General features: G+C 43.1%; 1 protein-coding gene across 2 annotated transcripts in view; it reads left to right on the forward strand.

The window, feature by feature from the left end:
• The window catches only part of CLSTN2 (calsyntenin 2), a 728,241-nt gene that overhangs the window by 554,874 nt on the left and 157,047 nt on the right, over positions 1-16,320 (forward strand). For both annotated transcript variants that reach the window (XM_043874074.1, XM_043874073.1), the window contains exon 5: positions 1,182-1,331. In XM_043874074.1, coding sequence (XP_043730009.1) covers positions 1,182-1,331 — 150 coding nt within the window. The remainder of the gene's footprint in view (positions 1-1,181; positions 1,332-16,320) is intronic.

Raw genomic sequence — 16,320 nt, forward strand, 5'->3', positions numbered from 1 at the left:
GAGTTTGGGATGAGCAGATGCAAACTAGTCCATATAGGATGGATAAACAACATGGTCCTAATGTATAGCACTGGGAACTATATTCAATATCCTATGATAAACCATAATGGAAAAGAACCTGAAAAAGAATATGTATGGATAACTGAGTCGCTTTGCTGTACAGCAGAAATTAACACAACATTGCAAATCAACTATACTTTCATATTTTTTTCAAAAAATTCAACAAACGTGCACAGAAATTGTATACCTGAGTCAGTGATTCCATGTTTGTGTATTTGTTTGTTGATTTGTTTTTTAATTTCCATCTTTGCTTCTAGCAAAGGATGATGATATCATTTGAGTTCTAATTTGCTGTCAGCTCTAATTTTCATTGGAAAAGAAAAGCCAGAATGAAATTATTCTTCTCAAAGGAAGACTTTAATCTCTGGGAATCAAAAAGTTAAAAGAATTAAATGCACATCAGGCCTTGATTCATTTTTGAAACCAAAATTGTATTTCAGCAAAAATAGTCAAATAAAAGTTTGCTCATTAATTTTCAAATATTTCTGAACCATTGTATCAAACCCACAGGAATAAAAACACACAAATGCCTCAGAAACAATATCTGATCTCTCTTGGAGAAGAAAAATGTCTTTGCCACCAGGGCAAGGAATCTATTATTCTGTGTAGCTTTCAGAAGAGAGGTCACACGTTTTCTCTTATTGATTTTACTTCCTCTTTGGTAGCAAAATAATGTGAGAAGAGGCAGCGCATGTTCCTGGCAAAGAGCCCAGATGTTAAAAAAAAAATACATGTTGAGAAGTTTCTGAATTCCATCTTTTCCCCAGAGATTTCATGTAACGTGAGCACACGACACCCTATATCAGGGACGTAGTCACAGTTTAGGGTGGTATTCTGACAACCCCATACTTAATACAACCAGTTGGACTCCAGATGCACAGAATTCCCTGCCAGTTCTGTCCCACAGCTGGAGTGGCTCCAGCCAGCAATTCCTAGGACTCTGCCACTAAGGCTCAAGCAGGCCACGTGTGGAAGCCATGCTCCGTACGTGCCCTAGCTTTTATAAAGAGATAGGAAATGGGGACATTTTATTCTGGTGAAGGTTGGAGGAGGGCAGAAGGGATTTTAAAGAACTGCAACTTGGTTCACTCGATCTGAAATTATTGTCCCTGTGTCCTCAGGAAATGTCAGAAACACGGAGAAGCTGAGCTATGACAAGCAGCACCAGTATGAGATCCTAGTAACCGCCTACGACTGTGGACAGAAGCCCGCCGCGCAGGACACCCTGGTGCAGGTGGACGTGAAGCCAGTTTGCAAGCCTGGCTGGCAAGGTGGGCCTGCTCTTGTCAGTCTTGTCGGCTGAAGGCAGCCTGGCCGTGCGTCTCAGAGGGGCTGCACCTGCCTTCTGATCACCGCAGTGTATCATAGAGGAGTTTGTAAAGCACAGGCACTCTGCTATGAGAAATGGAGTAGCCCATTTGTTCTCACAACTCCTGGGTGATATATTACCCCCATTGTACAGCTCAGAACGTCCAAGGCAACTCATCTAACTCATGTGCCCAGTTTGTCCAGGGTGCCTTTTCTCAAGTCTTATGACATCTTCCAATCAATAGTAATTATCCCACAGTGCTCAGGAGAAAGTGCCAGAAAGCCTACATGCTGCTAGTGCGTTTCAAGTTTTGATCATCGCTCAGCAGCCAGGGAAGGTTGCGTGTTCCTTGGGCTTGCATGGAGGGCATACCGGCAGAGGTTGGAGATTCAGAATACAGCCTCTGCATTAGCAGCTTTCTAAACTATTGGCCCTGGCAATGGAGACACAGTGGCCTTAGATGGATGTGCATTTTTGTTTAGCTCTTTTAGGATGCAAAGATAGAAGGTTCAGCTTACTCTTAGGTGATGGAGATATAGCAATGAACTAAGGAGAAATAAGGATGGGAAGGCCAGTGCAGAGAAGGAGCTCACAGAGGACTGAAGAGTTTATGGAGAAACAAGAGTTCTAGTGGTAACCTCAGTAGTCCTGCTGGCTGGGCAGGGATGCTGGAGTCATCTCTGTGCTGCCATCTGGTTGCTGCTGCTGCTGCAGCTTCTGCTTACTGATAACTCATGGTATTCCATGGACTTCTCTGCCTCGTGGCCTTTGTCTGTTACCTTCCCTTCATATGTCTTTAAAGCCCCTGTTACATTCTACCTTCTTCTCTATCTATGTCTCTCTGTATCTTTCATTGTTCAGCTTCCTGGTCCCATCACTTAGTTCAGTTGCTGAGTCATGTCTGACTCTTTGCAACCCCATGGACTGCAGCATGCCAGGCTTCCCAGTCTATCACCATCTCCCAGAGCTTGCTCAAACTCATGTCCATTGAGTCGGTGATGCCATCCAACCATCTCGTCCTCTGTCGGCTTCTTCTCCTCCCACCTTCAATCTTTCTCAGCATCAGGGTCTTTTCCAATGGGTCAGTTCTTCACATCAGGTGGCCAGAGTAATGGAGTTTCAGCTTCAGTATCAGTTGTTCCAATGAATATTCAGTACTGATTTCCTTTAGAATGGACTGGCTGGATCTCCTTGCAGTCCAAGGAACTCTCAAGAGTCTTCTCCAACACCACAGTTCAAAAGCATCAATTCTTCTGTGCCCAGCTTTCTTTGTAGTCCAACTCTCACATCCATACATGACTATTGGAAAAACCACAGCTTTGACTACACGGACTTTTGTCAGTAAAGTAATAACTCTGCATTTTAATATGCTATCTAGGTTGATCATAGCTTTTCTTCCAAGGAGCAAGCGTCTTTTAATTTCATGGCGGCAATCACCATCTGCAGTGATTTTGGAGCCCAAGAATATAAAGTATCTCACTGTTTCCATTATTTCCCCATCTACTTGCCATGAAGTGATGGGACCAGATGCTATAATCTTAGTTTTCTGAATGTTGAGTTTTAAGCCAACTTTTTCACTCTCCTCTTTCACTTTCATCAAGAGGATCTTTAGAAGTGGGAAGAAAAAGAGGCTCTTTAGTTCTTTGCTTTCTGCCATATGGACGAGGTCATGTGCATATCTAAAGTTATTGATATTTCTCACAGCAATCTTGACTCCAGCTTGTGCTTCATCCAGCCTGGCATTTCACATGATATACTCTGCATATAAGTTAAATAAGCAGGGTGACACTATACATCCTTGACATACTCCTTTCCCAATTTGGAACCAGTCTGTTTTTCCATGTCCAGTTCTAACTGTTGCTTCTTGACCTGCATACAGATTTCTCAGGAGGCAGGTGAGGTGGTCTGGTATTCCCATCTCCTGAAGAATTTTACATAGTTTGTTGTGATGCACACAGTCAAAGGCTTTGGCATAGTCAATAAAGTAGAAGTAGATGTTTTTCTGCAATTCTCTTGCTTTTTTGATATTCCAGTGGATGTTGGCAATTTGATTTCTGGTTCTCTGCCTTTTCGAAATCCAGCTTGAACATCAAGAAGTTCACAGTTTACCTACTATGGAAACCTGGCTTGGAGAATTTTGAACATTACTTTGCTAGTGTGTGAGATGAGTGCAATTGTGCAGTAGTTTGTACATTCTTTGGCATTGCCTTTCTTTGGGATCAGGATGAAACTGACCTTTTCCAGTCCTGTGGCCACTGCTGAGTTTTCCATATTTGCTGGCATATTGAGTGCAGCACTTTAACAGCATCATCTTTTAGTATTTGAAATAACTCAACTGGAATTCCATCACCTCCACTAGTTTTGTTCATAGTGATACTTCCTAAGGTCCACTTGACTTCACATTCCAGTATGTCTGGCTCTAGGTGAATGATCACACCATTGTGGTTACCTGGGTCATGAAGATCTTTTTTGTATAGTTCTGTGTATTCTTGCCTCCTTTCCTAATATTTTCTGCTTCTGTTAGATCTGTACCATTTCTGTCCTTATTGTGCCCATCTTTGCATGAAAAGTTCCCTTGGTATCTCTGATTTTCTTGAAGAGATCTCTAGTCTTTCCCATTCTATTATTTTCCTCTATTTCTTTGCACTGATCACTGAGGAAGACTTTCTTATCTCTCCTTGCTATTCTTTGGAACTCTGCATTCAAATAGATATATCTTTCCTTTCCTCCTTTGCATTTAGCTTCTCTTCTTTCTCAGCTATTTGTAAGGCCTCCTCACACAACCATTTTGCCTTTTCACATTTCTTTTTCTTGGGGATGGTCTTGATCACTGCCTCCTGTACAATGTCACGAACTTCCGTCCATAGGTCTTCAGGCACACAGTCTATCAGATCTAATCCCTTGAATCTGTTTGTCACTTCCACTCTATAATCGTAAGGGATTTGATTTAGATCATACCTGAATGGTCTAGTTATTTTCCCTACTTTGTTCAATTTAAGTCTGAATTTTGCAATAAGGAGTTCATGATCTGAGCCACAGTCACTATTCTATCCACAAAAGATAGGATACTGAAAGATGAACTCCCCAGGCTGGTAGGTGCCCAATATGCTATGTGAGATCAGTGGAGAAATAGCTCCAGAAAGAATAAAGACAGAGCCAAAGCAAAAACAACACCCAGTTGTGGATGTGACTGGTGATGGAAGTAATGTCCAGTGCTGTAAAGAGCAGTACTGCATAGGAACCTGGAGTGTTAGGTCCATGAATTGGAAGTGGTCAACAGGAGATGGAGAATGAACATCAACATTTTAGGAATCAGTGAACTAAAATGGACTAGAATGGGTGAATTTAACTAGATGACCATTTTATCTACTACTATGGGCAAGAATCCCTTAGAAGAAATGGAGTAGCCTTCATAGTGAACAAAAGAGTCCAAAGTGCAGTACTTGGATGCAATCTCAAAAATGACAGAATGATCTCTGTTCATTTCAAGACAAACCATTCAATATCACAGTAATCCAAGTCTATGCCCCAACCAGTAATACTGAAGAAGCTGAAGTTGAATGGTTCTATGAAGACCTATAAGACTTTCTGGAACTAACACCCAAAAAAGATGTCCTTTTCATTATAGAGGACTGGAATGCAAAAGTAGGAAGTCAAGAGATAACCTGGAGTAACAGACAAACTTGGCCTTGGAGTATAAAACAAAGCAGGTCAAAGGTTAACAGAGTTTTGCCAAGAGAATGCACTAGTCCCATCACTTCATGGCAAATAGATGGGGAAAAATGGAAACAGTGGCAGATTTTATTTTCTTGGGCTACAAAATCACTAAGGACGGTGCCTGCAGCCATGAAATTAAAAGATGCTTGCTTCTTGGTAGAAAAGCTATGACAAACTTAGACAACACATTATAAAGCAGTGACATCAGTTTGCCAACAAAGATTTGTATAATCAAAGCTATGGTTTTTCCAGTAATCATGTATGGATGTGAGAGCTGGACCATAAAGAAGGCAGAGTGCTGAAGAATTGATGCTTTTGAACTGTGGTACTAGAGAAGACTCTTGAAAGTCCCTTGGACTTCAAGCAGATCAAACCAGTCAATCCTAAAGGAAAGCAACCATGAATATTTGTTGGAAAGACTGATGCTGAAACTGAAGCTCCAATACTTTGGCCACTTGATGCAAAGAGCTGACTCGCTGGAAAAGACCCTGATGCTGGGAAAGATTGAGGGCAAGAGGAGAAGGGGATGACAGAGGATGAGATGGTTGGATGGTATCACTGGCTCAATAGACATGAGTTTGAACAAGCTCTGGGAAATGGTAAAGGACAGGGAAGTCTGGTGTGCTGCAGTCCATGGGGTCGCAAAGAGTCGGACATGACTTGGTGACTGAACAACGCAGAAAGGGTGTGATTAGCTGTGTTTTTCATTCATGTCCCTATCAGACAGGCTGATGCCAGACCACTGGTCAGATTTTGAATGGCTGCCTTTTAGTCAGGCATTCAGTCCTAATCCAGTTCAGCAGGCCAGACTGGCAGGACCTCATGGTTCAAAGCAAGAACACCTGAGGACCACCTGAATCTCTGCCCTCAGATTGTCCCCTGCACAACTTTATCTCCCTTAATCTTGAAGCTAGAAAGATGGGAGGGGTAATTAAATCCACCCTTGGAGAGAGCCAGAATCATTAGCTCTTGAACAAAGTTTGTTGTTTTTTAGTCACTCAGTTGTGTCCAACTCTTTTGTGACCCCATAAACTGTAGTCCACCAGGCTCTTCTGTTTGTAGGGTTTCCCAGGCAAGAATACTGGATTGGGTTGCCATTTCCTTCTCCAGGGGGTCTTCCTGACCTAGAGATCAAACCCCCACATCTCCTGCATTGGCAGGCAGATTCTTTGCCGCTGAGCCACAAGGGTGGCTCCTTTGAACAAAGTAAAAAAGATGAAATGCTGAGTAAGAGGAGACACAGGTGAGATACATGAGATGTAAAGAGCACGGTGGGTCATCTCGGTGTCCATCTATTTAGGATCAAGCCAGAGGCAGAGAAAAGAGTACAAACCAGAATGGGAAACTGTGTGTTCACAACCTCAGGAGGCCTGAGCTCTGGTTGAGTGTAATTCACTAGTCCCTTAGGATCCTGAGGACAGGATTCTGTCTCTCCTGTTCACAGTAGAATTTCTCAGGCTTAACACATGTCTGGCCCCAATGGTAAGTGCTCAGGAAATAGGCCTTGAATGAATGAATGAGTGAATGGAAAGCTATTTGAGTAAAGTGAAAAGAAAGCCTAGAGAGAATATAAAAGCTTTCTAAGCCTGGACCACGTTCCCAATGGGATTTTAAGCAAAACCCAAAGCCATGTCTGGAGAATGATCCCAATCTGTGTTGTCTTTGATAAATGAGATACCTACAGATTTGGAATCACATTTTTGTACTTAAATTTAAATGTAATTTCCAAACAGAGTTTGTACTTATTTCAGTGTTCAATGTATGCAAAGTAAAACATGTTGACAATGTTTTGTTCTGTATATGAAAAACGCGTGGGGCCCTACCTTGGGGCACAAGGCTAGTTTCCGCTCTTGACAACGAGGCCAAGGAGGCAAGGATGCCGTCCATTTGTTGGCGTGTCTGCAGTGCCCAGCACAGGGCCAGGCACAAGGCAGGTGATTGGCAAGTGTTGAGTGGACAAATGAATGATGGAACATGTAACTTTGTGTGGAACAGAAATAAGAAGGAAGTAGCGCCTCCCTGTATCAGTTCACCATGCCAGGCAAAATGGTGTAAACAGGTGTTACATTAGGACCAATGACTTGATGATGGCTCCCTGCCTGAGTCTGCCAGCTTTGGGTGGCTGATGCTGATTCTGCATCACTCCCCTCTTCCCTCAAGCTTACTCGCTGTAGACAGCATTAGGTCTATCTCCCCAGCCATCACCCCAGCAGGCTAACAGATCACAGACAGATGCTCCTGGGTCTCTGATATGTGTGGCAGTGGTCAAAATCAAAATACTTTGCTGGAATTCCTATCCCAGCTCCCAGACTGAGAGCAGAATCTTCCCTCCTTCCACCATACCGGCCCACTTTACTCCTCCACAGGGGCAAACTCTGCCTCCCACTTGGGGCCAGTTCTCTCTTCTACTGGCTAGGGCTGCCAGGGAACTTAAAGTGTTCCTTTATCCAGGGAAGAGCATCGCCAGTAGTCCCAGATATATGCCTCCTGTCCAGCCCCTTCTCCCAGCTTTGTAGAGCAAACTGGAGTGAGCCATGTTTTACTGGGTTGGTTTTGTTTTGTTTTACTGATCGCAGATGAAGCAGGCTGCCCCTCACTGGGGGAGGCCTTCGGTTCCTAGGGGAAAGGGTGGGCTCTTCCTGAAGCAGGTGTAGGGGTGAAGGCTACACTGTAGGAGGCTATTCAGGGCACAGTGAGCAGTATCAGGAAGCCAGTCTGGTTTGTGGAGTGGGTAGGGACTAGGGAGAAGTGGGGAGTGAGTTTGGAGAGGTCAGGGGAGGGGAGGGTTGACAGTCAAGATTTTGGATGCAGGGTGAGGAGCTGCGATGATCCCCAAGCCCCTGGGACCCAGTTCTGAGTGAGGGATCTGCAGATATGTGCCAGGCGTAACTGCCCAGAAGAACAGGCTCCTCCGTGGGCTGGCTTCTGGCAAGCAGCAAGAGCCAGCACCCAAACACAGTTTGGCAGTTCAAATTCTTGTACCTGTTCTAAGTCATTTCCCTCCAGGCAGGAGGGGACTGCAGCATAGTGAAAGCAATCCATCACGCTCAGAGCCCTCTGTCTCCCCTGGACCACTCTCTCCCAATCAGCCCTTGAAGCCATGCTGTACATAGCTTCTCCCCAGGAACTGTCCTGGGGAAGCCAGGGACCTGCTCACAGTTAGAACCCTCCCTTCCTCCCAGACCCCGGTGATGCCCTAGGGCACTGGACCATTTATCCATCACCATAACCCCTTCTGGGAAAATAGGGCTGCAGCTTTCCTAAGGTGGTGCTGGCCTTACCCAGCTATATATGAGGACCTCCCACCCCCTGGCTTTTCTGCCATCTACCTTTTAGACTTTGGCTGAGGCCTTATCTTCTTGGGCTCCTGTATTCCATTCTCTGACTTTCTTCTGTGGGTGAATCTTGTCTTCCCAGAAATGATATGGGTTCTGTCGGTGGGACTTCCCACAGACACTCACTGAATTTTCCAGCCATCACCTAAACGTAAACTTGCTTACCACCATCACTCACCAGTGGCAGAGCAAGACTTATCAGAGGCTCAGCTGACAGCAAGGGAGGAAGGCTTGGCATCCAGAAATAACCCCAGGATACTAGGGGCATGGGTCTTGCTCTTACGTTTTGTCTTCTGTGCTGTGTTCTGAGATTGTAATTCTGAAAAGGTGTTAGGGGTCAGCTTGCTCTGCAGGGATAGGTGGAGATCTGCCTGAGTTTGCATTATTCCCATTTCTCAGCTACCCAGGGAAGAAGAGGTTCCTCAAAGCATCACTTAGACTAGTGCAAGTGGAAGGGAAAACTAAATCTCTGTGCTTTGTCCTGAGCTCAGAGAACTCATAGGGGCCTGATAGCAACTCTTATTCATGGAGATGAAAATGAACGATTCTAATAGGAACCAGGAAAACCGTGTGCCTGCCGCACATGCACTGAATATGAGCTTGTGCCTTTCATGCCAGGCTTCTGGACTTGCAGTCTTCTTAGGGTCTCTTTCCCTTCTGCCAAGCAGTTGTGCATGCCCACACCTGAGGACTTCAGGACGAATCTGCATCTTTCCATGGGTCAGAGCACCACAGAGGATGCAGCGCCCTCAGAGGCTCTCAGGGTGATGGGGTCAGTAACAGCAACAGACATTGAGAAGGTGCTGCTGACCTCCTCTTATAGGAGCCACAGACTGTGTCCTGGAGGAGCATTTGCAGTTCAGTTGCTGGTTGAGGGTTTTGTTTGTTTAACTTTTATATTATGTGATGGACTATCATCTCTTCCTTTTTATTGTTAAAGATTTATTTATTTCTGCTCATGCTGGGTCTTCATTGCTGTGCAGAGGTTTTCTCTAGTTGCGGAGAGTCGGGGGCTACTGTTCATTGCAATGCTTGGACTTCTCATTGCGGTGGCTTCTCTTGTTGCGGAGCACAGACTCTAGGGAGGTAGACTTCAGTTGTTGCGCCTTTCAGCCTCAGTTGCTCCACCGCATGTGGGATCTTCCTGGACCGGGGATCAAACCCATGTCCCCTAGACTGGCAGGCGGATTCTTAACCACTAGACCACCAGTGAAGCCCCACATCCCTTCTCTATCCCTCCCTTTATTGTTCTTTATAATCCCTTGACCATGTCTCTCTACATTTCAAGCTGAACGTATCGTCCACACAGCACTTACTTAGGACATTTTCCTTTTTATTGTTGCAAGTCAGATTTTGTATTTATTACTTGCTCCTGCCAGCTGAGACCCAAAGATCAGTCTGTTACTGTCCCCTTTATGCAAAATGGTGGCTTTCCTGATGGCTCAGACAGTAAAGAATCTATCTGCCTGCCATGCAGGAGACTCAAGTTTGATCCCTGGGTTGGGAAGATCCCCTGGAGAAGGGAATGGCAACCCACTCCAGTATTCTTGCCTGGAGAATCCCATGGACAGAGGAGCCTGGCGGGTTACAGTCCATGGGGTCGCGAAGAGTCAGACACAACTAAATGAATTAACATTTTCACTTTTTCACTTTATGCAAAACAGCTCCCCTCTGAAGAGAACCGCTGTATGCTTCCCTTCTAGGCCTTCACCGTTTCTTCCCAGGCATGTTGCTAACCAGACATCCAGCCATTCTGTGTCTGAAGTTCCCACATCAAATCAGCTTTCTGACTCCAGCCCCTGCAGAATTTGCCTGCTTCATCCCTGAGCACCATCCCATGGCAGCCAATTACACCTCGCCCAGTATCAGTTCGCCCAGTGCTGGCGGTTCCTAGAGCTTCTCCCTCGGGCCCAGTTCCAGCTCCTTTTACCTTCACAGTAAGGTGTCCTATCTAATACAGAAAGAAAAGGAGATGCAACCACATAATGGCCATCTCTTCTCTGTTCTTTTGGGATTAACTAATTCTCCAGGTGCGTCAAACTGTCAAGGTGTTTCTACCATTCCACAAATCAGGCCTTCATTAGGAAGGAGATGGATGTCTTTTAGAGAAGTGCTTCTCACGTCTGAGTGTGCACATGAGCACCTGGGGGGCGGGCACAATCCAGATTCTGACTCAGTAAGTCTGGGGTAGACCTGGATGTTCCTGGTCCATGGCTTTTGCTTGGAGTCAGATGGTCAGGCAGAAAATATTACTAAACACCTAGAGGGTGTCTAAGATTTTTATGTTGGAAAGACAGCAGCCTGAAAGCTGCTGGATAAGATTCATTTTCCCTTAGTTATTTGCATTGTGAGACAACTGAAATTGACACACACATGACACAGTAGGAGATATTCTGGAAAGAGTTCAGTCCCCCTATATTGAAGGCCCATGGTGTGCTGAAAGCTGGGGATATAGAGGAAAGAGACCTATTAGGATTCATAGTATAGAAGGCAATAAGAGGGACACAAGTTCTGCTGGAGGGAGCATTGGGGACATGAAGGAGAGACACTTTACTTTGCAGAGGCCATGGAGGAGATGTACCTGGGGTAGATCTTGAAGGATAATAGTTTTAGCACAGAGAAGAAGAGTGTCCTAGACTAGGGATCTGGTGACAGGAAGGTGGGGGAGAGCATGATATGGCCTGGGCATGGGGGAGAAGACTGGACAGGCCAATGGGGACCAGATCCAGAGGGGGACCTCCTATGTTATCCCAAGGGCAATGGGAAGCCTAGAGGCTCCACCAGGCATGATGAAGGGGGTACTGAAGCAGAAGCACTGCTTGGCTGACCACGTAGATAGTGGCTGGGATGCAGAAACTGGGGCAGGGAGACCACCTGAAAAGACAATTATTCCAGAGCATACTAAGTGGAACACTTCTAGAAAAATATCTAAAGTCCTGTATTTATTCCAAAACCAATTCAAAGTACTGAGCAGCAAAGGAGGTTTGATTTTCAGGCAAATCCCATGAGACTCCGTAGGCAAGGGGACAAGGCTGGCAGTCAGGCGTGTCTAGAGTAGAAAAGATGCCTGCTAAGCCTTGTCAAGTATATAGTCTGTTCCCTCTGCAGCTGTCCACTTCCCTGCCACCCTGCCATGTAGAAAAATACCCAGGTCCCAGGGGTCAGCTGGCTTCACCCTCTGCCTTGCAAAAGTCAGATCAGTTATTGATCAAGTATAGCAAAGAGCTGACTTAGATTTTACTAGTTGAGAGACATTGATTTTGAATCATAAAGTGATAAGCTCACAAAGGTACCCAGATTTGCTTAGAGAAACAGAAACAGATGGGGTTCAGAAGTTGGAGATGTGTCCACTGGAGGATTTTTGGTGATGTCAGCCTTGTTGCAGGCTGATATACAAGAGGGCATTTCCAGAAAGACAGAGGAAAGGACAGCTCCTTGACCTCTGTTCCCCCCTTCATTGTCCTGCCAGGTGGTCCAACATTCCACTATGGGGTACCAACTTTTTCTTCTAAAAGACTGTCAAAAAACAAAACTCAGTGTAGTAAATATGAAGGTCTAGTTGTTTTATTGAAAAATAGGTGAGTCAGGCAGGCATCCCAACTACTGTTCTCAGAGGTTGTACAAAATGGAGAATTTTTATAGAAGGAGGGAGGTGCAAGGAAGTTATGAGCACATGAAAAGAAAGAATTGTTCCAGGTCAGGTCACCTTCTTTGAGGGGAAAGGCAAGGGTCTATTATTCAGATTATCTCTTCTTCCTTTGGGGGATGAAAAGGGTCCCTCTGGCAAATCACTGGTGCTGATCAGAAAATTCCAGGTTGGCCAATAAAATTATATCCCTGTATACACCTGAAACTAATATAATATTGTAAATCAACTATACTTCAGAAGAAAGAAAGAAAGAGGGAGGGAGAGAGGGAGGGAGGAAGAAAGGAAAGAAGGAATGAAGAAAAAGGGAGAAAGAGAGAAAGAAAGGATTACATGCCTGGAGAAGGTCAAAACCTCGATCAGGTCAGGTATTAAATCTCGGTTTGGTATCAGGGCTTTAGCACAAGCAATGCCCTTTTGAGCCTGTGATTTTCCCTTGAATATTTCCCCGTTTTTGGTCAAATGCTCAGTCTGAGCGATCAGAAGTTCAGGCATAAACACCACTCTCACCTATTGCTCTGCAGTTCTCACAGCCTTGTTGAGCCTGGGTGTGGTGTCCATAGCTCATGATGTCTTTGCTTAATCCCTGTGACATTCACAGGCCGTGGTTCTGGGTTCATAATCCTTAAGTTGATCAGTCTTCTCATTTTCCTTTTTCTGATGTTCTAGTCTTATGGAGATCATTTGCTTGGTGGTTAGCAACTGCAAACACGCATTTAAGACTTTCAGGAAAATAAAACAGACTCAGGTATTACTGTGATTATAATAAGCAGGAGAATTCACAATGCTTGGAGTACGCTTTAGAGCCATGGTCCCCAAGACCCAAACCAATCAAAGAAAGACTCCACTGAAGCAGTCACCCTTTCAAGCCAAGTGGTTTGTTCGGTAATTTTATGTAACTGAGTTTCAACTTCCCTTGAGTGTCAATCCAGGTATAGCGCAGACAACTTGCTCAGCTATTTGAATAAAATAGGATAAAAGCCTATTCTATTATCAAGAATGATCTTGACCAGAGAGTCTAAGGATCTTTGTTGGGCAGCTAGTGCTTTTACAACAGAATCTGCAATGTCTCCAAGAGTTAAGGAGAAATTTATTTTATATCTCATTTGTATTTACTCCTAACCAGGAGATGGATTCATTCTCTGCCTTTATCTGCTCAGTCCAAGGGTCAGTGAGGTTTTTAGTGCATGTGGAAAGAGAATCTCCTTTGTCACTTTAGCAGATGAAAGAAAACCAAGTTTTAGTTTAAAGTATATTTTAAAATCCATATAAAAAAATAATAATAAAATCCATATAATATCAATTCAATTTTAGCCACCTTGATTGATTATAAAAGGTAAAATTCCTGCTTTTTCTCTTTCTTTTCAACTTTTTTAGTTTGTCTTTCATAACCGGAAGTTCTAGTTTAGGCAAAATTACTTTCACTTCACTTAACAGGTATGCATTTCCACACCTCATATCTTTTCTTAACCAAGAAACACATCCTACTTTCCTTGCATACAAAATTGTGTCCCTTATTATTACAATAACTTTACATATATTGATTAGAATTCTTAACCCTTAGAAACTTTAATTTTTAGTGAAAACTAAAGAAGTAAGTAGTTGTAAACCACATGTCAGATAAGCATTTTATTTTAGATTGGCAAATTTATAAATATATTTCATAATTTCTAGAAACATGTCTTTCTTCACAGTACAGTCTTTCAGTGTGATACAGAACATATTTACTAATAGAACCAAATTTATCTTGAGTTTCTCTGCAATCGGAAGCCAAAAGTAGATAAACATTTCAGTAATTAATATTTCATGACTGTCTTATTTTAAATGACCTAGATATTTTACAAATTTCTATCATTTAACTTAAGAAAATTCAAAAGTTTCAAGTTACCAAAATGACTTTGGAGGCTATTCTTAAGTACATACACAATAAGATATAACTGTTGCTAAAAAATTGATGTATAAATTCTTATCCTATTTACACCTATATAACTTATTTGCTGGGCTTCCCTGGTGGCTCAGCTGGTAAAGAATTTGCCTGCAATGCAGAAGACCTGGGTTTAATACCTGGATCAGGAAGTTCCCTGGAGAAGGGAAATGGGATTCTCCAGTATTCTGGTCTGGAGAATTCCATGGACTGTATAGTCCACAGTGTTGCAAAGAGTCAGACAGGACTAAGCGACTTTCACTTTCACTTCAACTCATTTGCTGCCATCAATTATGTCTAAATCACCCACCAAAAACTTCATGACAAAATCAGCCATTGTCCTGAGTTATTTTAATTTTTGCTGACAAATTTTGTGGCCAAGAAACATGAATTTGACTAGTAAACCTGGGTAGAATAAGTTATCTGTGTTATATTCACTGTTGAGAACTTTAAAGACAGATCTGTTTAAATTAAACCAACCAACTTAAAATAGCTTTTATTTGCTGAAGATTATCCCAAATCATGTGAACTTGAAAAATGTTTGAGTTTCTGTTGTATTTCTGAGAACTTCAGAATGACCAATTCATACAAGCACTTGCCTTCAAATCAACTAAATGGAGCTCTTTTACAGATTAATTTTGGTGATACCCCCCCAAAGGTGGGGAAACATATCATAATCTACAACATGCATATAATATAGACACACAAATATATAGGTGCAGAGAGCTTATAGCCAGTTTCCAAATATGTGTTCTGTTTCTGTCTCTCTACCTTTTTGTCTCTTCTATTTCTTCTGGTGAGAAACTCTCTATTAAGTTTGCATTTCAAAGAATGACTCTTTGGTCCTACGGAAGACAGGGGTAGGAAATTTACATCACAAAGGCATAGATTAAGTGCAGGACAATTCTGTGTCCAATGTCCTAACTTTTTAAAGCATTTTGAGAGGAATAGGTGAGGGTTGGGGGTTGACAAGACAAAAAAAAAAAAAAAAAAAAAAGGTCCTGCAGAGATTTGCAACATATAGACAGTTGTTTCCAATTCCTTGAAGAATTGGGATGTGGCTTTTGTTTTAGGTACCATTTATGTCTTTAATTTTTTTCACAGGTTTTGCAATAAGTCTTTCAATGAAGCTATTTTGGAATTTCAAAAATTTTTGAAGACTTCTGCATACCTATCAAAATAGATATCCCATTCTGTTTGTATGATTTGGGAGCCCTAGCTTTTATGTAGGGTTTTTAAATGATCTATCTATCCCTCATAATGGCCATTGTAACTCCTCTGAGAGTTGACAGCAATCTGGTAGATCCCTGGCTACAAATGGAGTTTAGCCCACATTTCTATCCAGCTATCTCTAGTTACAAATGGAGCATAACCCACATTTCTGTTTGGTCATATTTTGGAACCCCCAACGGGATGGCTACTGAGCCCAGCTCTCAGGACACAAAACAAGCTTAGCAAGATTTTGCCATTTTTGAAAATGTCTACAGCTTCTGGAATCACAGTTCTCAGATATAAAATAAGAAGGTATGCCAGAGGGTGACACACTCAAGTTTTGGATATAAAGGATCTCATTAGCAATTAACCTTTATCTACACAATCAATACAAGACAAGACAAACATGTTCATACTAACATATAGGCAGTAACCAAGAGATGATTCTGCATCCTGGCTACAAGAAGGCCCTGTATGCAACATCAGCAATTCCCCTGGAGGCTTGGGGAAAGGATTGAACCAGCAGACCCCAAGGACTGAGGCATTGAGGACTGATTCCAAACAAAATGGATAACTGCAACTGACACCAACAGTTCCCAACATGGAATTTGGAGAATTCCAAGCAAATGTGGAATTGCACACTAAACCTTCATCAGTTCCCAATGTGGAATCTGGGAACAGAATCAAGGGCTGGGGTTTTCCACTCAAAAATCTGAAAATTGCAGTCTGAAAGGCCAAGGGCTTGGCTCCAGGCAGAGTCATCTGCCAGCTCTATTGGCTCCAGGCAGAATCATTTACCAGCTCAAGCTGACTATACTGGGAGTTTGAGAGCAAAGTGAATGGAGCTCAATCTGAGAGGAACCAGTGGCGCTCTGCAACGGTGAGAAAGACAGTGAACTTAAAAGTGTTCACGGGACACCACGCCTGTGTTTCCTGCTGTCCCCAGATGACATTGAAAGTTTGCTTCAGTCCTGCTACTGCCATCAAATCTGTTAAAAAACAGAATGCCACCAAGTAAATGTGAAAATCTAATTGGCTGTATTCAATAATTCATGAAACAAACAGCATCTCATCTAGTACCTAGACAGATGCTCCAAGAAGTTGTACAAAATGGAAG

Source organism: Cervus elaphus, chromosome 19 (assembly GCF_910594005.1).
Source record: "Cervus elaphus chromosome 19, mCerEla1.1, whole genome shotgun sequence".
NCBI lineage: Eukaryota > Metazoa > Chordata > Mammalia > Artiodactyla > Cervidae > Cervus > Cervus elaphus.